Consider the following 22,537-nt stretch of genomic DNA (forward strand, 5'->3'; position numbering starts at 1 on the left):
AAAGAAAAGAAAAGAAAAGAAAATTATATCAGTACTCTTATGACTGTTACCATTATTTGAGTAGTTTGAAAGAAAGGGTTAGGCTGAGCTATGTATGATTAGGTGAATCTAAAAAAGTAAAACTGTGTAGGGAGAGATAAAAATACAAATTAGGCATGAAAGGAAGAACTGATACAGAAGAAGGAAGTGAGGTGGGGGGAGGGCAGATAATGCTGTAACCTTACTCTCATTGAAAATAGGTTAAAGAGGGAACATCATATAGATCTAGAAGGGTATAAAAGTCTTTTTAGGGGCAGCAAGGTGGTGCAGCGGATAGAGCACCTGCCCTGGAGTCAGGAGGACCTGAGTTCAAATCTGGCCTCAGACACTTGACACTTACTAGCTGTGTGACCCTGGGCAAGTCACTTAACCCCAATTGCCTCAACCCCCCCCCCCCAAAAAAATCTTTTTAAATATAGAAAGAAATAAGAGGGTGAGATAAGCGACTTTTAGAGGGCAAGGTAGATTAAGGAATACAGAGGCAAGGTAGTGGGTAGAAGTAATTAGAGGAGTGAGGAAGGATAGAGTTAATAGGGCAAGAAAGAAAGAGAGGAAATATAGGAAGGAGGGAAATATACAAAAAGTAATTACAGCTTAGAATGTGAATGGGATGAATTTACCCATATGGATAGCAGATTAAAATTTTGAATTTGACAATTTTTTGCTTTCAGCAAACACAATAAAAATGAGAAATACAAGCAAAGATAAAATAAAGGGATGGAGTAGAATTTATTATGTAAAAAAAACACAATAAACCAGTAGTAGTAGTCATGATCTCAGAAAAAGTTAAAGCTTAAAAAGATTTGATTAAAAGAGAAAAATAGGGGAACTACATTATGTATCACTAATATTATTCAATATTGTTTTAGGACATTTAAAATAACTAGACAGTGTTAAAAAACCTGAGTATATCTGCCAAAAAGGACACAAAAACTACAAGAACATAAACATAAAACACTTTTTATACAAATAAAGTCAGATTTAAATAATTGGAGTAATAGTTATTGTTCGTGGGTAGGTAAAGCCAATATAATAAAACAATTACAATTTTACCTAACTTATTTATTCAATGACATCATAATTAAATTATTAAAAAACAATTTTACTGAGTTAGAAATAATAATAACAAAGTTCATTTGGAAGAATAAAAGGTCAAGAATGTCAAAGAAACTAGGGGAAAAAGATGTAAAGGAAGGAGATTCAGCAATATCAGACCTTAAACTATGTTATGAGGCATGGGCATTGTAAAATAGATAATTTTGATTATTTTAAATTAAAAGTTTATTGTATAAATAAAACCAAGAATAGAGGGAAAGCAGAAAGTTGGAGGGAAAACACTTACAAAGACAACCTCTCAGATAGGATATGATTGTGTTGAAATACTGCTGTGATGTAGGAAATGATGAGTGGTTTGATTTAGAAAAATGTGGAAAGACTTGGACCTATGAAGGAAGATGCTATCCACCTTCAGAGAAAGAGATGGCAAGTGGAAATATGCATAGTATAGTCTTATATATATGTATATGTGAGCTCCTTGACAGCAGGGACTCCCCCCCCCCAACCCTTTCTTTGTACCACAGTGGCTGCCACATTGTAGACACTTAATGTTTATTTATTTATTTTGTTAGGCAATTGGGGTTAAGTGACTTGCCTAGGGTCATACAGCTAGTAAGTGTTAAGTGTCTGAGTCTGAATTCGAACTCAGATCCTCCTGACTCCAGGGCCAGTGCTCTATCCACTGAGCCACCTAGCTGCCCCGCACTTAATGTTTATTGACTGACTGTCCATAGTCCCTTCCTGTCATGCATCTGTGATTCTGTGATCTGCAATAAAACTGTGCTTAGAAAGAGGTCTCAAGTTCTATTCCAATGGTAACACAAAGGAGAGTTGCCTCTGGGTTCTCAAAAACTATTCCAATGTACAATGAGGTCTGGCAGGTATTATGAAGCTAGAAAAATCAAATGGACAGGATGCCTGCCATCTTTTTTGCAGGGCAATGAGGGTTAAGTGACTTGCCCAGGGTCACACAGCTAGTTAAGTGTCAAGTGTCTGAGTCTGGTTTTGAACTAGGTCCTCCTGAATCCAAAGCCAGTGCTTTATCCACTGCACCACCTAGCTGCTCCAATGCCTGCCATCTTAATGTCAGCCTAGTTACATCTGGAGCTCATCACCAAACCACTGGTCACCAGGTGATTGTTTTGGGTCAAAGCATCTACTAAAAAGGGAGGTGGGAATTGTGGTCAGTATCAGTGGAATGATAAAATTATAGGTCTTTTAAAGGAGACAAGGTTTCTCTAACTTCTAAGTTTAATAATACTGTTATCACACCTTTACAAATTCGGTTTAAGAGTTAGTTCTCCTTCAATCACTGGACCTCAAGCTATATCTTCACTATACAGAGATCTCTAATCATCTTGTTACTTTATCTGATTACTTGAGAAGTCATAATTGGATGATTACAAAACTTGTATTTTAGAAGGCTTATTATTAAATCTGAAATGCCTTTGTATTGTTAGCCTATGCCTGATTATATTCCCCTGTAGTTTAAAAAAAAATTTCCCCTGAGATTCTAAATGTTTGGCTCCCCCTAATAAAATGTTTTATCTGGTATTATGAAGCAACTGATTTGTATAGAGCTAAGTCTATGAATTAATTGAGGAAATATTATCATTTTTATTATATTGGTTTGGCCCAACCATGAATAATAGACATCTCTTCAATGACTAAGATCATGTAAAAATGGTATTTATATGTCTTGAGTATGTCCAAGTCCATTTGAAAAGACTTCAGAACTGGTATTCTTAGTTTGGAATACACAAAGGGACTTTGGGAATGTACCTTTAGCTTTGATAGGGAAGTTGGTGCTTTTCCCCACACCATCAGCACCCCAATCCAAACCATTTCTTTTGTATGTGAATAATTGTTATTGATCTACTTCACTGAAATATCACAGAAGGATAGGATGGGATAGTGGATGAATATCCAGCCTCAGAGTTAGGAAAACCTGAGACCAAATCCTGTCTCTGAAACATAATGGCTGTGTGATTCTGGACAAGTCAATTAATCTCTTGGCAACTCAATCAACTAGGCAACTCTCTGAGATTATAAATTGTAAAGCAGTTGTTTCTTTGCATTTGCAGTAGAGGGAATTTCCACACAAGAAGTTTCCCTTCACCAATGAAATCATAGATTTAAGCCATACACACGCACGCGCACACACACACACACACACACACACACACACACACACACAAACCCACACGCATGTGAATGCACACATACCCCTGATAAGTACTTCTCTGATGCCTCATGGATCATCGAGGTGACCCTGGGTCTGATTACTGGCCCAGTGATAGACTATGTGTCCTTTGTCTGATGACCAGACTAGCCAAACTCAGAGAGGTGCATCATAACAAAAGTTTTTGGCCATAGTAAATATCTATGAAACCAACTACCAAGATCTAGAGAAGTTGTAGCTGGTATTGGTGGAGGAATGTCCACAGTGATGAAATCATGGATCCTTGCAATATTGAAATAAGATGAAACAAAGGTTTTACAAAAGTCCCCAAAGAAAACCACAATTTTCTTTACCTGAGATTTTTCCCTTTCTGATCCAATATCATTGTCAGAGTAAGAAAATATAAGAGCCATGTTTATGTTAAGTAGACCCCTCATTTCACTCCAGACAATTGTAAATGCCCAGCGCCAGGTAAATCCATAGCCAAAATGAGATAAAATGGGGCTCAGTATCAGAAAGACCAGAATTCTGAAAGAGTTAAAAAACATCACCTCTTTAACACTAGTCAGTGATTTTTATCATGAGTTCTGCTGACAGGGCTGACTAGCATTGATTTCTTGTTAAAAGGACAAAGATAAGTCACTAACTCCTGAAAGAAATAAGCAAATATTTTCATTATGATCCTCAGAAACCATAATATTATAAGAATTAATTATATATGTATGAATGTATACATATGCATATACACACATATGCATACACATGCATTATCTTTCTTTAAGAAGTCAAAAAGGGCAACAATTTGTCTAATTTGTATTAGATAAATTTGACCTACTTTGCTTACTTTTTGTATGTATCTATGTGTGTATGTACACATGTATGTATGTGTATACATAGATGTGTGTATATGCCCCATATGTTTTACATTTTATTTATTTTTTCTGGAAAAATTAATAAAATCATATAAGGGTTTTTTTTAAGAAACATCACTTCTGGGGCAGCTAGGTGGTGCAGTGGATAAGAGCACCGGCCCTGGAGTCAGGAGTACCTGAGTTCAAATACGGCCTCAGACACTTAACACTAGCTGTGTGACCCTGGGCAAGTCACTTAACCCCAATTGCCTCACTTAAAAAAACAAAAACAAAAACAAAACAAAAAAAGAAACATCACTTCTTGTAATTATCAGGTCTATTGTATTCAGTGAGAACTGATAACTCTCAGAAAAACTCTCCTCTTCAGGAAGACAAACCATTCCTAGGAACCAGTTGTTACTTCTGAAAGATATTAAGCAAGAGAAATGATATAGTCAGGGATCAACTCTGAGCAGCAGCTCAAGGCATCATTCAGGACTGATCAGCTATAATTGTAGGCTGACTGTGATCCTGAAACTTGATCTTAAAACTCAGGGTACCTTTCTTGACATTTCAGAAGGAACTTCACCTTTGAAGTGTCTAGTGATTTGATCTTTTTTTTTTTTTTTTTTTGGCTTGGGGTTTCTGTATTCTCTGGCTATACCTGTAGTTCCTAGCCCAGGACAGGATGTGGAATCCTAGATCAAAGAAGAATAGAGATATATAGGACCTTAGTAATCAGATCACTCAAACTTGTGTTTTACAAATGAGGAAAAAGTGGTAATAACTTTCTCAAGATGTTATCTTCTGTATAGTCTAGCAAGTAGAGTTCCCCCATTGGGATCCCATTATTTTTCTTATTTTATTGGGGAAGAGGGGGTTTAAAGCTATCTGATTTAGGGCCAAATGGGTCAATGAGGTTAGTACCCTAGAATGAAAGTTAGCTCATAGGCTGTTTAATTCCTAGACTCCCAACCATCAAACAAGACAAGAAAATAAAGAATGCATTTTCAATGTGCAAATGTTTTGCTTGACTATTTTTGTGAGACAGGAGGCTTTTTTCTTTCTTTCTTTTGCCTTTTTTTCTTTCTCTCTTTCTTCATCCTTTCTCTCTGTCTCTCTGTCTCATTATATCTCTGTCTCTTTCTCTGTCTGTCTGTCTCTCTGTCTCTGTCCCTCTCTTTCTCTAAGTGTCTGAGGCCAGATTTGAACCCAGGAATATGAAACTTCTTGACTTCGGACGTGGTACTCTATCTACTGTGCCACCTAGCTGTTTTGTTTTGTTTTGTTTTGTTTTGTTTTGTTTTGTTTTGTTTTAGTGAGGCAATTGGGGTTAAGTGACTTGCCCAGGGTCACACAGCTAGTAAGTGTTAAGTGTCTGAGGCCGGATTTGAACTCAGGTACTCCTGACTCCAGGGCCGGTGCTCTATCCACTGTGCCACCTAGCTGCCCCACCACCTAGCTGTTTTAATAAATGTTTGACTGATTTATGAATTTGTACTTCATGTTTCCATTGGGCTGGGCAAAATTTACCATATTTTATATATTCTAACTTGTAGTATGAACTCAAATATATGGGAAGACTTCTGAGGATTCCCTATTCATACTAACCAGGACTTTACTGTATAAAAGAGAAATGAAACTGTCATTGCTCATTAATTACAATCATTCCTACCTGATGACAAGCAGTGTGAAGTAGAGGTGCAGTGCATAATATATATCTGAAAGTGTTACATGTAAGTAGGCATGTGCAGGTATCAACATTCCAACGGTGGTAAATATCAGCAGAGAAGCAAAAAATCTGGCACTTTTCCAGAATCTGTGTTTTCAAGAAAAGCATGTTTTTAAAAATTAAAAATAATTCTAGTACATTTAAAATCTTACATACTCTGAATAGGTATCACTTATTTTTAACTCAACTTGAAAGAAATATAACTACTAATCTAAAATAGGAGAGGAAGAGGATAAGGAAGGAAGGGTAAAAAAAGGGCGTGCAGAGCAAGGAAGAGGATAGTCAGAAGTAAAACACTTCTGAGGAGGAATAGGATTGATTAGGACTGAAACATTACAGTAATTGGATTCACTGTGGCCTCTGGAGGTGTCCTAAAAGCACCAAAGTGCTTCGTGGGGTATTCCTAGTCTGACCTCGCAAAAGCAAGGTCTAAAACTTTTGCCATTGTATGTCACAGCTATTACACACAAGAATCTGGGGTCTCATGTTATGGTTCCATATTTTCCCATTTGATTTTGTGATGGTATAAGGATTTAAGGTCTCTTCAACCTAAAGGGAAGTAACTGAATTATTTCCCAATTCTAGATTTTGCTTTGGAAATAGCAGCCTGTAATGACTCCAAGCAAACAAGTTTTTGTACATCTCTGTTAAAAGGGAAATCTAGGGCTGGAGCTATTTCATGAGAAGAAATGTTTGTCTATGATCTTGGTCCTATCTTTTCTTTGAATATTTCCTTTTCAATACATTTTTATTACTGAGGCACAGAGGTTGCTTCAAGTTCATCAGAAATATTTCTTTGAATATAACATATTTAACACTCACAAAAATAAACTCCCTAAAACATTAAAAAGGAAATATTTTAAAAGAACAATAATCTAGAAGATAATTAGAAGAATACTTAATAGTAAATATCCTAATAGTTGGTCCTATTATTCATGACCATATCCAGTGAGACTTTACTTGTCTAGTAAGTGCCTCATTTTTTGGCCAAACAGAACTGTCTTTCTTACACATATGGACTGAAAGGCTATGATGGTTAGGTCGATTCTCTTGCAATTACCTGCTGTTTTGCCCAACCTGTGACAGTTCTACAGAACCATAATGATCTTAGTGTTTGTTTCAATACTTTACTTTGAAAGGGTTGGCAAACTACCACCCAGGCCAAATCCTGACAGTCACCTATTTTGTACTACTCCTAGCTAAGATGGTTTTTACATTTTAAATATAGTTTTATTGTCTTTTAGAATGTAAAACCATTTTAGCTCTCAGGCTTTACAAAAATAGGTGGAGAGCCAGATTTGTTCCTCAAACTTAGTTTGCTGACCACTGGCAAACTGCTTCTCTTACATCATTCAGAGTTACCATTTGTGAAACCATAGGAAGACATATCAGCCACTCACTTGAAAAGGAACAGCTCAACTCCTGGTTTAAAGCTTGTAGAATTTAAAAGAAGAGCTGACACAGACAAGGAAATAATCCCAGACATTCCACTCCATTCAGCTATTTGAAGAAGCAAAAAATAGTGTTATATGTATCAATGATTTTATACATATATTCCTACATACTTACATATAGATAGATAGTTAGATAGATGTCACTGATAATCTAGAGCTCCTTCTATATCAGAGTGCAGATATCCCTTCCACATTGCAGGGGTTAGGGGTGCAGCACCTCCAAGATCAATCAGAAAAATCTACATAAAATTTTCTGGCCCTCCCTTCTTTTTCTTTGATGGGGTGTTTGAAGTACCTTACTATAAAATTTGGGTTATTTGGTCATATGCCCTGGATTGTCTGTTGGCCTTTGCATGTCATCTAAGACTTTTGCAAAACTCCCCTCAAATTCCCATTTAATTTCTTAAGCCACCCCATGATATATAAAAACAACAATGGGGAAAGTTGTGATGTGGAAAGGATAACTAATCACATTGGATGGCTTGATAGCTTAATGGACTTATGAAGTTGCTAACTACTACTACCTATTGAATTTCCTGAACTTGATGCTCTGCTCTGTGGGTAGTTTAAATTCAATATGACTAAGAGAACTCGTTAACTTTTCTCCTAAACTTTGCCCTTTTCCCAACTTCTCTATTTCTGTCAACTCCCACTCTCATTCCTAACCTTGATGTCATCTTCAACTCCTCATTCTCTTTCACCCCACTCCTGCATCTTATCTGTTACCAAGTCTTGTCAATTTTACATTCACAAAATCTTTCCAATGTATCTCCTTCTCTCCACTAACATAGCCACCACTCCAGTGCTGACCCTTATCACTTCACAGGTGAAGTACTGCAATAGCCTTCTTTCTAGTTTCTCCCCACACTAATCCATCCAGCACTCAGTTACCAAGATGATCTTCCTAAAGTCCAGGTCTTACAGGGCCACTTCTCTACTCAATAAATTGAAGTGGTTCACTATTACTTTTAGGATCTAATAGAAAAGCTTCTTGTTAGCTTTTGAAGCTTTTCACAACCTGGTCCCTTCCTACCTTTCTTACCTTCTCATGCTTTCCTTCTTCTACATACTCTGATCCAGCAATGCTGGCCTTCTTTCTGTTCATATAAGTAGACTCCATTTCCCAAATCCATACCTTTTCCCTAGCTATTGCCTGTGCCTAGAATGTGCTTCCTCTTTGTAGGGGATAGATTGGAATGGGTTAACAAAATATAGCATGATAACTGTACCTGTGCAACAACCTCAGGGTCACCAGCTGGAAAACTAGTGACGTGACTGGTTCGTGTAGCCAGGATACTTATTAACAAACATATTAATCAGATAGAATGCACTGAACAATGGGTTTCAGTTAAAGCCTGCCATTCCCCACAAAGAATATTTTGTTCCTGTATTTAGTCTTGTATTTGTTCCTGTATCCTGAAAGTTCTAGCATTATATTGTTTAAGTTGGTTCCACTGAATTGATACACTGACCATCTGGATGAATCTGAGAGTGTTTATAAACTCAGGATCCTGTGATTAAAGTTTGTCTTCTCATTTGCAACTCTGGCACCTCTTCATTTCAGTCTCCTGGCTACCCTGACTCCTTCAAGTCCTAGCTAAAAATCCCATCTTCTGTAGGAAAACTTTCCCAGACTCCCTCCTCAACCCCCCAAAGCTAGTGCCTTCCCTCTGAAATGACTTCCCAATTACCCTGCATATATTTTACACCCAAGCATCTACATTTCCTCTCTTAAAAGAATGTTAGCTCTCTGAGGGCAGGAATCTTGATTTTTGTCTTTCTTTGTATCCCTAGTATTTAGCAAGCACACTGTGTCGACATATTTTGAGTTCCAGTTGGATGGCCCCGTAATTATGAAGTTTCTTGGGAAATTCTCCATGTCAGCAGGGTTACACTACGGTTTTCAAATACATCCTACACATTTGCACTGGCTTTTCTGCGTCCAAACCGATGGCAAGCTGTGGTCATTTATGATCAGTTCTGCTACTGAACAGAGGTTGCTAACAACCCTGGAAAAAAGGTGCTATTATTGTCCTCATTTTATATTTGAAGAAATTAAGGCAGACAGAATTAAGTGATTTGCACAGGTTAGCACAGTTAGTAAGTATCTGAACCTGGATTTGAACTCAAGTCTTCTTGATTCTAGGCCTAGTGGTCTATCCACTGCATGACCTAGCTTCCCTGAGAGATGATCTTTACTTCTGAATAATCCAATTAAGACAAACCTGATTGAACAGCTATTAAATGTCTACTATGTGAAGAGCAAGGGGCTAGATGCTGAGAGATTAGCGAAGCTTAGATAAGACATAATTCCTTCCATTGTAAAATCCACAGTCTAGCAGAATGAAGAGTTCATGAATAGATTCTTCACTTACCTACATAAAAGTTGATGTATACTAATGAAAAACTAAGCATTCCTTCACTGATATCATCACTAAATATATTCCCAAGTCCAAAGTGGAAAATTTTGTAGCTTACAAATCCAAAAAGAATACTTCCCAGAAATGTTTTCATTATTTCATTCATAATATCAACACCTGCAGAAAAATAGAATGAAGAAAATAGAAAGTTTAAATATCTGTTCCCAAATGTGAATCCTGACTTGAGTCCACCCAAATTTCTTATCTGGAAATTACTTTTGAATGAGGAAAAAGAGGCATAAATAAAATAATTCTTATATGCTATGGTAAATCAGCAATATTGCATCATGGCAAGGAAGATAACTTTGCTGTATGTTGTTAAAAGTATTTTTAAAAATCACCACTGATCTTACAATATAAACATGAATACTATAGACACCTGAGAAACAATTATCTTAAGTGACTTGAGGAGACAATAGAGAGCCAGTCAAGAAGGCAAAGGAGCGGCTAGAGTCATAGTAAAAAAACAAAACAAAACAAAATACCAACCCCCAAAAAACAAGCTAGGAGAGTGGGGTCTCAATTCACAAATTCAATTCAGTTCAAGAGCATTTCTTAAATATCTACTTTGTGAAATGCATTATTCTGGACACTCAGAATACAAAAATGAAACAAGACATAGCCTGGAACAGAACCTCTACTTCCCTAGATGAACAGAACCCAACTTTAACAAAACATTCAAAGTCAATAAGTAGGCTGGAAAATAAGCAAACAACAACAAAAGAACTTAAGCTTAAAAAGCTACTACTGTGGTGGGGAAGATGAGGACACAAATTCAGAAGAAAACAATGTGAAAACAGCTATAACTAAAGTCTCAAAAAATGCACAATGGACACAAGGCCAACAAAAATTCCTGGAAGAATTAAAGAAAGTGATGAGTGGTAGAAGAAAAAATAAGAAAAGAAATGAGAGTAATGCAAGAAAATTATGAAAAAGAATTAACATCTTGGTTAAAGAGGCATAAAAAATATTGAAGAAAATAATACCTAAAAAACAAAAGTGGCCTAACAGTAAGAGAGGCACAAAAATTCACTGAAGAAAGAAACTCTTTTAAAAGCAGATTAGGCCAAATGAAAAAAAGAGGTGCAAAAAATTCACTTAAGGAAAGAATTCCTTAAAGAGCAGAATTGGCCAAATGGGAAAAGAGATACCAAAGCTCACTGAAGAAAACAATTCCTTAAAAACTGGAATTGAGCAGGAGGAAGCTAATGACTCCTTGATACATCAATAAACAAAGTAAAAACAATGAAAAAATAGGGGAAAAAAGAAATATCTCATAGAAAATGCAATTCTCCTGGAAACCAGATCAAGGAAAGATAATTTAACAATTACTAGACCACCTGAAAACCATGATTAAAAAAAGAGAGAGAGCCTACACATCATATTTCAAGAAATTATCAAGAAAAATTGTCTCAACATCTCAGATGCAAAGGGTAAAAAAGAAATGGAAAGAATCAAAAGGTCCAAAAGAGACCCCAAAATGAAAACTCTTAGGAATGGTATAACCAAATTCCAGAAAACCCCTGCTGAGATGATCTGGAGTTGATGATCTCTGGAAGATCTCATGACCTGTCAAAGGTCTGTTGACAAAGTTGTTATGATCAATGGACATTCCCCTTAGCCCCTTTTGTAATTAACCAATCAATCAATGCATTGTGCCTCCACATTCTATTTTTAGTGATCTCTCAAACTGTATAAATATTCCCTCAAAACTAAGCAGGATTCATGACTGCAGAGGAGAGTCTTAGATCCAATTTCTTAGGGACCACCAGTGTCCCTAATAAATTGAAACTGCTTGGTTGCTTCAGTGTCCTTTCTGTTATAGATTGGAATTTTGGAGTCACAGGGAGTTTTCAAGAAATATTGCAAAAATGAAATTAATAGACCTTGGCAAAAGATTGGCTATGGTGGCAGGGGGTGGGGTGGGGTGAGATAATGAGGAGTTAAGTTGCAAGCCTAGGAGTGGGAGGAAAGAAAGGAGAAAATAACAGGTTCTTACTTAATGTTGTAGAAATGTCCTTATAATAATTGTCAGCAATACGCAAAGTGATCTTGAAGCTATTTTCAGCCAAAGCAGCCATCAACATGCATTGTCCTTTAATTAAGTGTGTGAGGCCCTTTGAAAGACCTGTGAAAAAAGAAATTGATTTTCAAAGTGCTATTAAGTGAAGAGATGCATATTTATCAGTAGACTGCAACTCTGACTGCCAATTAATTGTAGGGCACATTTCTTTTTGTCTGCTTCATAGCCCCACTGACCACTTCAACCAAAAGTTATTTCAAGAGAACTTGGTCAGTCACATGGAAAAGTAAAAAAAGTCCAACAAATATTCCAAGGCTAACTCTGCATTCTTGACTAATTAAATGATTGATGGTTGCTTATGGTTTTCATAAAAATTGTGATTTAAAATGATTATATCCTGAAATTGCATCATGTTTAAAAGCAAAGAAATATTTGCATGGCGCAAGATAACAATACATAGTAGCAACCAGAGTAGGAATACTAGAATCAAACTCTCAGGCCTGACTGACATAGTGCAATGTTTCCATTAAATTCTTCCATCAGTCCAAGAGTCCAAAGACCTGGATTTGAATCCTATGTCTGACACTGAATCAATGCATGATTCTGTACTAATCCCTTCATTTTTCTGATCTTATTTTTCTTGCCTATAAAATGGGAATAAGTAACCTTGCCTTGCCTGCTTTATAGAGTTGTAGTGAGGCTCATATAATACAGAATGCTTTGTAAGCCATAAAACACTATACAAAAGTGCAACAACTGTTATTATTAAATGGTTGTCTACAAGGATGTGCAAAGCAGATGGTTTTTGAAAATCAACCTTTAGCCAAAGGACATTTTTAGAATAATCTAAGCTTTCATCTCCACCTCAAAACTGGTCTGAGGAAGTTACAACCCATCACTGAGATGCTGACACCTCCCCTCCCCATCCCCATACTCATCGAAAAGTTAAGTTCCACTCAGCACAATAAGAGAATAGCAAAAATACAAGGTAGAAGAATCTAGATGAGTAAAGAAGGAGAAAAAAGTGACCTACCAAGATTCCTTATAGCACTTGTAGTCAGCATGGGATCTGTACAAACAAGGATAATTGCAAATAATACCCGTGAAGTGTTTTCCAAAACTAACTTATTCATAGACGTTAGATACCAGTCAACTAAGGCATAATTCAGGAGAAAGCCAGGGACTGTAAGAATGAATATCTGTGGAGACATTTCATAAGACAAAGAACTCAGACCATATATATTACCTTATGCTTCACCCTTATAAAAGTAGATACACAGGGAGGCAGAACAACAGTGGAACATAGGAGCTAGCCTCTGAGTCACTAAGATCTGGCTTTAAATCCTGCTTCTGACACATTCTGGCTGTGTGACCCTAGAAAAGTCACTTAACTTTTCAGTATGATCGGGCAACTCTAAGACTCCAAGTTATAGAGCAGGTGCCTTTTGGCAATGGTACAGGGAGTTTCCTCATTGGGAATTCTCTATACCTATAAAATCAAAGTTTCACATCTTCTCCCCTCCCCCCAAAGTAGATTCATCTTTTATCGAGATTAGGACACTGCACTGCAAAAAAGTCTTCATTTATCCTCTAGCACTTGCTAATTCATATACCTATAAGTCCAGGGACACATTTCCTGAAACCCTCTGGTGGTGGTGGTATTCAGTGATTTTCACATTTTATGATTATGTTTCACATAATCACACATGTATAACCCACATATGATTATTTGCTCCCTCAGGGAGGGGAAAGGGGAGGGCGGGAAAGAGGGATAAAAATTGGAACCCAAAACTATAAATAAAAATATTTATTATAAAAAATGAGCAGTGCAACAAAACAGAAGAAATAGAATAGGAAACACAAGAGATCTCTTCAAGAAAATTAGAGATCAAGGGAATGTTTCATGCAAAAATGGACATGATAAAAGACAAAAATGGTAGGAACTTAGAAGTAAAAGAGATGAAGAAGAGGTGGCAAGAATATACAAGAAAGATCTTAATATCACAGATAAACAAGATGGTGTAAATGAAAGAATCTTATCACTGGCCCTCTCCACTCTCCATAATGACATCTATTTGTTACCCTATATTGGTTAACTTTAAGCACCTAGCTGTTAACTCTCATATTCCCATGGCTGTTTAGATGACCACTATGAATCCAGATCCTGAGGAGATAATTAGATGGGCATAACAGAGAGTTAGATTCACACGCAAAAAAGTTTTCTTTCCTTAGAAATTCACTTGATTCTCTTGTGTAGGTAAACACTAAAAGTGTCAGTTTATCCAAAATATATGAGTTAGTGGCTCTACGTTAGTACAGACTAATTTAGCTTTTCCCTAACTTTGTAGATACCCAAGCAACTGAAAATGGAATCTAAGGAAGTATTGCAGAAAAGTGAGACTATTAATAATAGCTAGCTTTTCTATAACATTTTAAGGCTGGTGAAGTGCTTTATATAGGTTATCCCATTTGATCCTCACAATAACCCAGTGAAATGGATGCTCTTTTTTATCCTCATTTCACAGATGAGGAAACTGAGGCTAAAACTTGTCACATAGTCAGTCACACAGCTGGTATGTGTTAGAGGTTTGAGGATGCAAAGTCAAGTCTTCTTAATTCCAAGCACAGCACACTATAACTCTAAGACCGGGGACCTCAGCTAAGAAATTAAATCCCCCAATTTTCTTTTGTCTAAATTAATGTAAAGCACCCCCTCTTCACCTGTCTGCTTTTAGAATTCATTGCTTCCTTCAAAGGTGAGCTCAAATGCTAACTCTTTCTTTCTTTTTCATCTTTTTCTTTCTTTTGTATTTTTTTATATTTAAAATTTTATTTTTCCCAGTCACATGTAAAAAGAATTTTAACATTCTTTTTTAAAAATTTTGAGTTCCAAATTCTCTTACCTTCCTCCCCTCTCCCACCGCCCCCCAAGCCCTCACCCCATTGAGAAGGCAAGCACTCTGACATAGATTATATAGGTTATACACATGTCAAATGCTACCTCTTAACAAGGAGTTTTTCTGGACACTAGCTCCTCCCCTCTCTCTAAGAAGCCAGACCACTGTTAATTTTTTTTTTTTGCCATGTACCTATTTTAATATTAATTAACCTTGGTTTCCCTCAATAGAATGTAAATACTTGATTAGAGATCAAGGGAATGTTTCATGCAAAAATGGATATGATACAAGACAAAAATGGTAGGAACTTAACAGAAGTAATAGAGATTAAGATGGTAGATGTTTCATCTCTCTTTGTATCCTTGGGGCTGAGCACAGTGACTACTATGTAGTTGTTACTTAACCCAGTGATTAAATCAAAAGCAGGGACTGACAACTGAATTATTTCTTTAGCATTATTTTTTTTTATTTTCCCAGACATAGCTTCTCCGTAACTTGGAACCTAAAGGAAAAATAAATTATTTTTTTTTCCTTAAGAATGTTAGCAGGAATCAGAAAAACCTGGAAAGACTTACATGAATAGATGCAAAGTGAATTGTACTGTATACAAAATAACAGCAATATTGCAAGATGATCTGCTGCGAATGACTTAGTTATTTTCAGCAATGCAATGATCCAAGACAACTCCAAAGGACTTATAAAAAATGCAATTCATCTACAGAGAAAGAACTGATGGTATCTGAATACAGATGGAAGTATATCTTATTCCTTTTTCTAAAGTTTTTTCATCTGCTATGTTTTGCATGACTACACATGTTTAACTTATGTTGAATTGCTTGAGGAACACGAAGTTTTGAAAATCGATGTTCCAATTTGTTTTTACATGTAAGGTGAGAGAAATTCTAAACAAATAAATAAATAAATTGACAAATTTTTTTTTTGCAAGATTTGAAACTAAATTTTGGAACCATCAGAGATTCTCCATGATCTGACTGCCCTCTAACATGCATCTAATGGCCAATAAATTATATTAAAGGAGAGAAAAATCACATTGCTTACCTGCCAAAAGAGTTTTTGAAGCATATAAAAATCTGTATAAAATGAAACTGAAAATATAATTACTGGAGTAAACAAATTAACAAATATGACAGGATCCATCCATTGTATCATCTCTGTATATGTTTGCACCTGGCAAGATGAAAGGAAGTATAGTATTTCTACATCACTAACAAATGCCACCTTCACATATTAAAGCTATTAATGAGAACATCTGTATAAAAAGTGCAGACTGTCCAGAAAAGTGGTATAAAATAAATGCAAAGAGTACATTTAGTTTGCCAAGGTGCACTTTAACAACTGAGCCATTTTCAAAGTTTAATATATAATTGACAACCTCATAGGCACATCAAATTAATTTTTGTTCCTTTTACCCAATTCACAAGCCGGTCTGGATGACTCCTCCTGTTGCCTCTCACCTCACCCTCCACAGAGCCAGCACTATCCCTGAAATTCCTTTATGTATTGTTTCTATGTATGTATTTGGGTACTGTTGTGTTGCCACCCACCTACTACCAAGTAGAATGTAAAAATCTTGAAGACAAGTCCAACTTGCTTTTATTTATTTATTTTGGATTTCTTTTCCCAGAACCTCATACAGTAGCTGACAGTAATAGCACTGAATAAATACTTGCTGAAAGTTATGAATGAATGTTGGTACGAGAGGCAATCTATTGTCTGAGAAGGTCTTGTGCAAAACTTATTGGGCATTGCCTTCCTGACTCTGATGGGGTAGACCTCCCCAACTAGTAAAAAAAAAAAAAAAATATATATATATATATATATATATAATATTAGCTATCTTGCCGCAAAGGACCTTCCCCTTAACTTCTCAAACTGGTTTCTACCCTGAACGGGAAACACAGCGAAACTCCCCAAATGAAGAGGAAGTTAGATGTTATGGTGGATAGAGCAAGAGGCAAGAAGACCTGGGTTCAAATCCTGCCTCAGATACTTAACTCTGGGAGAGTCACAACCTTAATCTTAGTTTCCTCATTTGTAAGAAAGGGATTGTTGAGTTGTTTCAGTCATGTTTGACTCTTTGTGACCCCATTTGGGGTTTTCTTGGCAAAGTTACTAGGGTGGTTTGCCATTTCCTTCTCCAACTCATTTTACAGATGAGGAAACCTGAGGTCCAGAGACATTGAGTGATTTGTCCGAGGTCACAGCTGTAAATAGAAGAACTGAGATTTGAAACCGAATTGGGAAGTGAAATACAATGTAGTGCAACCTTTAGCTAGGTTCCTGCCCCACAGTATTCTTCACAAGGGTCAGTCATGTTTAAAGACCTCCACCTCAGTAAGGTAGAACATGTTATCTCCTGGAGATTCCATTCTATTTTGGGATTGCTCCAATTGTTGAGTGGTTCTGCATAGCGAGCCTAAGTCTGTCTCTTGGTAACTTCCACCTATATTGTTCCTAGACTTGATTTCTGGTGTTAAACAGAGCAAATTGGCTCTCTCTTCCCCATAACTGCCCTGGATTCTGATAGAGCATGGGCTCCAGTTCCCTTATGATTCTGATCACTGTCTTCTGAACATGTACCAGGTTCTTAATGTCTTTTCTAAGATGTGATGCTCAGAACTGAGCACAGAAAAAATAAACAAAACAAAAACCCCTTTCTTTATCTAATGTCCTTTATTTGTTTATTTTTCTCCTCTCCTTATACATCTAACCTGATAAGAAGTCCAGAATCCTGGATCTGACAATTAGTTTTTGTACTCAGCTGGAGGACTTTGGGCAAGTCATTGCACTATTCTAAGCCTTGGGTTCTTTACCTATAGAATGAGAAGGTTGAACTAGTAAAAGGTGCTTTCCAGCATTCAAATTCCATGATCCAAAAGTACTTTCCATTTCTTCTCTCTCACACATGCACAATACTTGGTTACAATTAGGTGACCTCAAATGCTACTTTACCTTTGGTGTTCCAATAGTTGAATAACATATAAGTGAAAATATAAATGTCCGGGCTAATCCCTTTTCACTGTGTATATTGGTCTGGGTAAGGTGGCTTGCAATCTGATAGCATGTGGGAGGGGGAAGGAGGACTTCCTTCATTTTCCTGTCACATTCTCCTCAGTAGCCAAAGAACTCCGCATCAGTAATAACCTTTTATAATTGCATTTCAAGTGCAGGAAGCCCCTTTTTTTGTATCTTATTGTCTCCTGCCAGTGCAAGTCACTGCACTCAGTTTCCGATCTCTTAAAACTGAAACTGTGTCAAGAAGACATTTGTTGGGGGAAGCTAGGGGGTGCAGTGGATAAAGCACTGGCCCTAGATTCAGGAGGACCTGAGTTCAAATCTGACCTCAGACACTTGACACTTATTAGCTGTGTGACCCTGGGCAAGTCACTTAACCCTCATTGTCCCACAAAAAAAAAAGAAGAAGAAGAAGACATTTGTCACACAGAAGTTTTAGGACTTCTCTCAACCCAGCTTATATTTCTGTTGGCTTTTTGCTAAAATGTAATTTTATGATACAAACCTTAAAAGATGAAAAACTTAGGATTTCAAAAGTACATCCTATTAAAAACAGGATTATTGGGAGGGGAAACTGTGAATCTTTGAACCTGATCTTCAACAATGCTGCAAACAAAAATATTTGCCATTAGTGGAAGGGAATATATTTTTCCAACTTTCAGATGGCACATTTGCCTTGGAATAACAGTGATACATTTATATACATGATCACACTTTATGTTTGATTTCCTGCATTAAAACCCTTGCATTGCTCCCCTATGAGCTTCCTGGAATTTATTTATTTTTTATTTTTTACAGGGCAATGAGGGTTAAGTGACTTGCCCAGGGTCACACAGCTAGTAAGTGTCAAGTGTCTGAGGCCGAATTTGAACTCAGGTCTTCCTGAATCCAAGACCAGTACTTTATCTACTGCACCACCTAGCTGCCCCAGCTTCTTGGAGTTTAAAGAGTTGTTCCTCAAATGTGGACTTATTTCTCAAATTCTTGGCAAATACCCATCGCACTGGCTAAGGAACCAGCTGTGATGGAGGTTCTTGCACTAACAAGTGCTTTGTAGCTTTCAGAATCAAAGGTTCCACCCCTGTGGTGCTTGGTTCTAATGGGTGATCAGTTCCCTGATCTTTCCCAATCCTTGGTTCACCATGCTACTTGATAGCTATCTCAATGCCACACCACCTGAATCCTAGGCCAAGAGCATGCCAAGCAAATGTCCTATACCTCCTGCCTCCATTCATTCAGGCTTTCATTAAAAATTCTTCTCCCTGACCACCACTCCCCTGTATGTCCATTTATCCCTTCCACATTGCAGAGGTTATGGGCGTGGTGTCCCTGCAATCTGGAAAATCCAGGTAAAATGTTTTGGTCCTCCTTGTGTACCAGAGAAGAAGTCTGAATTATTATGGTATTAAAAGATAGATATGTTGAGATTATAAAAGGTTATACATATATTTACACATTCCTGAGCTTCTATATTCTGTGTCATCTGCTGGCTTCTGCAAAACTCCCCCCCCCCCACCAAATTCCCATTTAATTTCTTATGCTGACCCAAGATATATCAAAATCGTGATGGGGATAATTGTGATATGGAAAGGATAACAATATTGTCTTCCCTCCTTAAAATGTAAGCTCTTTGGGCAGCTAGGTGGCGCAGTGGATAGAGTACCAGCCCTGGATTCAGGAGGACCTGAGTTCAAATCCGGCCTCAGACACTCGACATTTACTAGCTGTGTGACCCTGGGCAAGTCACTTAACCCCAATTGCCTAAACAAAACAAAACAAAAAAAAAATGTAAGCTCTTCAAGGGCAAAAACTGTCTTGCTTGTTTCTCTTTGTTTCTCCAAGTACTTTGCGCAGTGCATTGCTCACAGTAAGCCCTTAAATGCTTTTTCACTTTCTTTTTTCATAGGTGTTACCTTCCCATCCCTGAAATCCTATAGGCAGTGGGGCAGCTAGGTGGTGCAGTGGATAGAGCACTGGCTCTGAAGTTGGGAAAACCTGAATTCAAATCTCACTTCAGACACTTACTAGCTGTGTGACCCTGGCCAAGTCACTTAACCCTCATTGCCCGCCCCCCCCCCAATAGCAAGAAGAAACCAGAGAAGTTATATGGATTAGAATAATTAGTATTGTAGATAACATTTACACAGCACTTACTACATGTCAGGCCCTATGCTAAGTGCTTCATAGTTATGCCATTTGATCCTCACAACCACAATGGGAGATAGGTGCTATTATGATCCTCATTTTACAGATGAGGAAACTGAGGCAAACTTAGGTTAAGTGATTTGCCCAGGGTCACACAGTGTCTGAGGCTGAATTTGAATTCAAGTCTTTCAGACTCCAGGTCTGGTGTTTTATTCATTGTGCCAGCCAGCTGCCTAAGATATCAAAGAGTGCACAAGTACATGAGCTCTTCATTTGGAATTGAGGTAAGATCTCAGATCAAATCAGGAAAGAATAATTTCATCAAAGAGTAGTCTGCTGTCAGTAATATCTAGAGATGTATGAGCTAAAGGTATAGAGACATGATAGGGACCAGCTTCTCTGACAGATCCTCAGCAGGACTCCAGTCCTCCATTCAAAAGTCCACAACTTTTGAGGTCCCCAATAGAATCATATGTCCAACAAGTTGAAGTAAGTCCCTTCTCCCTTCACACAGCATTATGGCTCAGCATTCTCTTGGTAAATCAGGAGTCATATTCCCTTCTACAGATATAGTGCAAGACTTTCAGGGCACCTTCTGAAAACCCACCCTTGAGTTGGGCAGAAGAGGAGTTATAAGTTTTCCATCAGTGAGGTCATTCTCCCATATGGAGAAAAATAGGGGAAGAAGTTTCTAACTCTGCTTCATCATCAGGGGACTAAGTAGATTCAAGTCATTCATTGCATGAAGGTAGAATTAGGAAAAAAAAAAACCCTTTCAAATTATATAATCAATACTGCCCTTAATTCTAAGGATGTTCCTTTCAAGGAATAGCAGACAAAAAAAAAGAATGGAATAGGATGTTAGAGGAGAATTGTATACGTACCTCCAATTATATTTATAATACATACCCCCAAAATGATTTTGGGGAGATACTTTGGGTGACTAATTACCAAAAGATTAAAAGAAAATGATTGGGAGGTCTCTTGTCCAGAATGATCAGCATAGGAATAAATCCAGGTGGCATTCTGGGAAGGGAGTCTCATTTTGACACCTTTGATAACTGCACTGTGAAGTCTTCTCCCTGAATAGCACAGAATAAGAAAAATATGAGACTTTCCTTCATCACACCCTATAACGGATTTCCCTGGTACTTTCCTTAAATTTCTCTTTATACCATTTCCAATGATTCCCAACTATTTAGCAGCAGCCACTTCTCATGCCAGGACAACCTGAAAGTTAACTGGCTTTTTTCTTCAATCATCTGTTGGGCAGTATAACTGAAAACACCAGTTCTCTAGAGGGGTCCTGGAGAAGTTGGGATGGAATTGGAATGTCAGAGGGCATCACAGATATGTTTTCAGGCAGAGGAGTAGAAATAAATATTTAACAACTGACTCTCCAGGGGAAATGTACACTGGATACATTTTTAAATTTAATCTGGGGGCGGCTAAGTGGCGCAGTGGATAAAGCACCGGCCCTGAATTCAGGAGTTCCTGAGTTCAAATCTAGCCTCAGACACTTGACACTTACTAGCTGTGTGACCCGGGGCAAGTCACTTAGCCCCCATTGCCCCGCAAAAATAAATAAATAAATATAAATAAATAAATTTAATCTGCCTTGTTAGAATTTCTCTATCATTTTCTTAGGCCAGAGGACATGGATTCAAAACCCACATCTGTTGCTTAGGTTAAGTGATTTGCCCAGGGTCACACAGTGGCTGAGGCTGAATTTGAATTCAAGTCTTTCAGACTCCAGGTCTGGTGTTCTATTCATTGTGGTTATGTGCATTACTGATGATGGTGATGACGATGATGGTGGTGGTGGTGGTGGTGATGGAAGTGATAATAATAGCTGACATTTGTATAGCACTTTGAAGATTGCAGAAGACTTTATCCAAGTTTCATTACTTATACTAATCAGGGAATTGGGGCTTGTTGATCTCTAACGTTCCTTCCGTTTCTAAATACTATGATCCACAGTCTAATTAATAGGATCACAGAAAGACAGTTGGATTCAAAGTGAAAGTATCTGAACTCAGGTTCCAGTTACACCATTTCCTGTTTTTGTTGTTGTTTGTTTTGGTTTTTGGTTTGTTTTTTTTTTTGCTGGGCAATGAGGGTTAAGTGACTTGCCCAGGGTCACACAGCTAGTAAATGTCAGGTGTCTGAGGCGAGATTTGAACTCAGGTCCTCCTGAATCCAGGGCTGGTGCTTTATCTACTGTGCCATCTAGCTGCCCCCCATTTCCTTTGTTATAATGAGCTAGTAGCTTCACTTTTCCTGAGTTTCAGTTTCTCCATCTACAAAAGGAGGAGTTTGGCCTAAATGAACTTCTAATTTTCAGTTCTATGACCCTATGCCTTTATAATTAAAAATAGCAAAAATAACATAGAGTGTTTGTTAAAGTTGTTTGGGGGCTTTGGGACAAATGTTATGGCCAATCACTGGAAATATGTGAAGACACATGAAGGCATGTGTCTCTCCATTGCCCTTTGGGTCACCTGCAACCTTAATTCTGGCATGTCCAACACACGAAATCACTATAAGAAGATGGATGGTAAAAAGATGATTTTTCATCTCAAGGAACAACTAAGTATTATTAAGAAGGGCAAACAGCTTTGGTGAGCACAAATGCTCAATGTGTATAAAAAGAGGATTTTTCAATTGAATTATATCTGTGGTTGTATTCAAGAAGGACTCTT

The 22,537-nt window shown here is 37.5% G+C and overlaps 1 protein-coding gene across 1 annotated transcript in view; it reads right to left on the reverse strand.

Moving 5' to 3' along the window:
- The window catches only part of SLC9C1 (solute carrier family 9 member C1), a 65,827-nt gene extending 44,948 nt beyond the window's left edge, over window positions 1-20,879 (reverse strand). The window contains exons 1-9 of the mRNA XM_043993490.1: window positions 20,720-20,879; window positions 18,196-18,296; window positions 15,714-15,842; window positions 12,791-12,956; window positions 11,734-11,862; window positions 9,690-9,851; window positions 7,261-7,360; window positions 5,804-5,947; window positions 3,631-3,805 (exon numbers count right to left, since the gene is read on the reverse strand). Coding sequence (XP_043849425.1) covers window positions 3,631-3,805; window positions 5,804-5,947; window positions 7,261-7,360; window positions 9,690-9,851; window positions 11,734-11,862; window positions 12,791-12,956; window positions 15,714-15,842; window positions 18,196-18,296; window positions 20,720-20,879 — 1,266 coding nt within the window. The remainder of the gene's footprint in view (window positions 1-3,630; window positions 3,806-5,803; window positions 5,948-7,260; window positions 7,361-9,689; window positions 9,852-11,733; window positions 11,863-12,790; window positions 12,957-15,713; window positions 15,843-18,195; window positions 18,297-20,719) is intronic.
- Between the last annotated feature and the right edge of the window lie 1,658 nt (window positions 20,880-22,537).

The sequence above is a fragment of the Dromiciops gliroides genome, chromosome 3 (genome assembly GCF_019393635.1).
Source record: "Dromiciops gliroides isolate mDroGli1 chromosome 3, mDroGli1.pri, whole genome shotgun sequence".
Classification (NCBI taxonomy): Eukaryota; Metazoa; Chordata; class Mammalia; order Microbiotheria; family Microbiotheriidae; genus Dromiciops; species Dromiciops gliroides.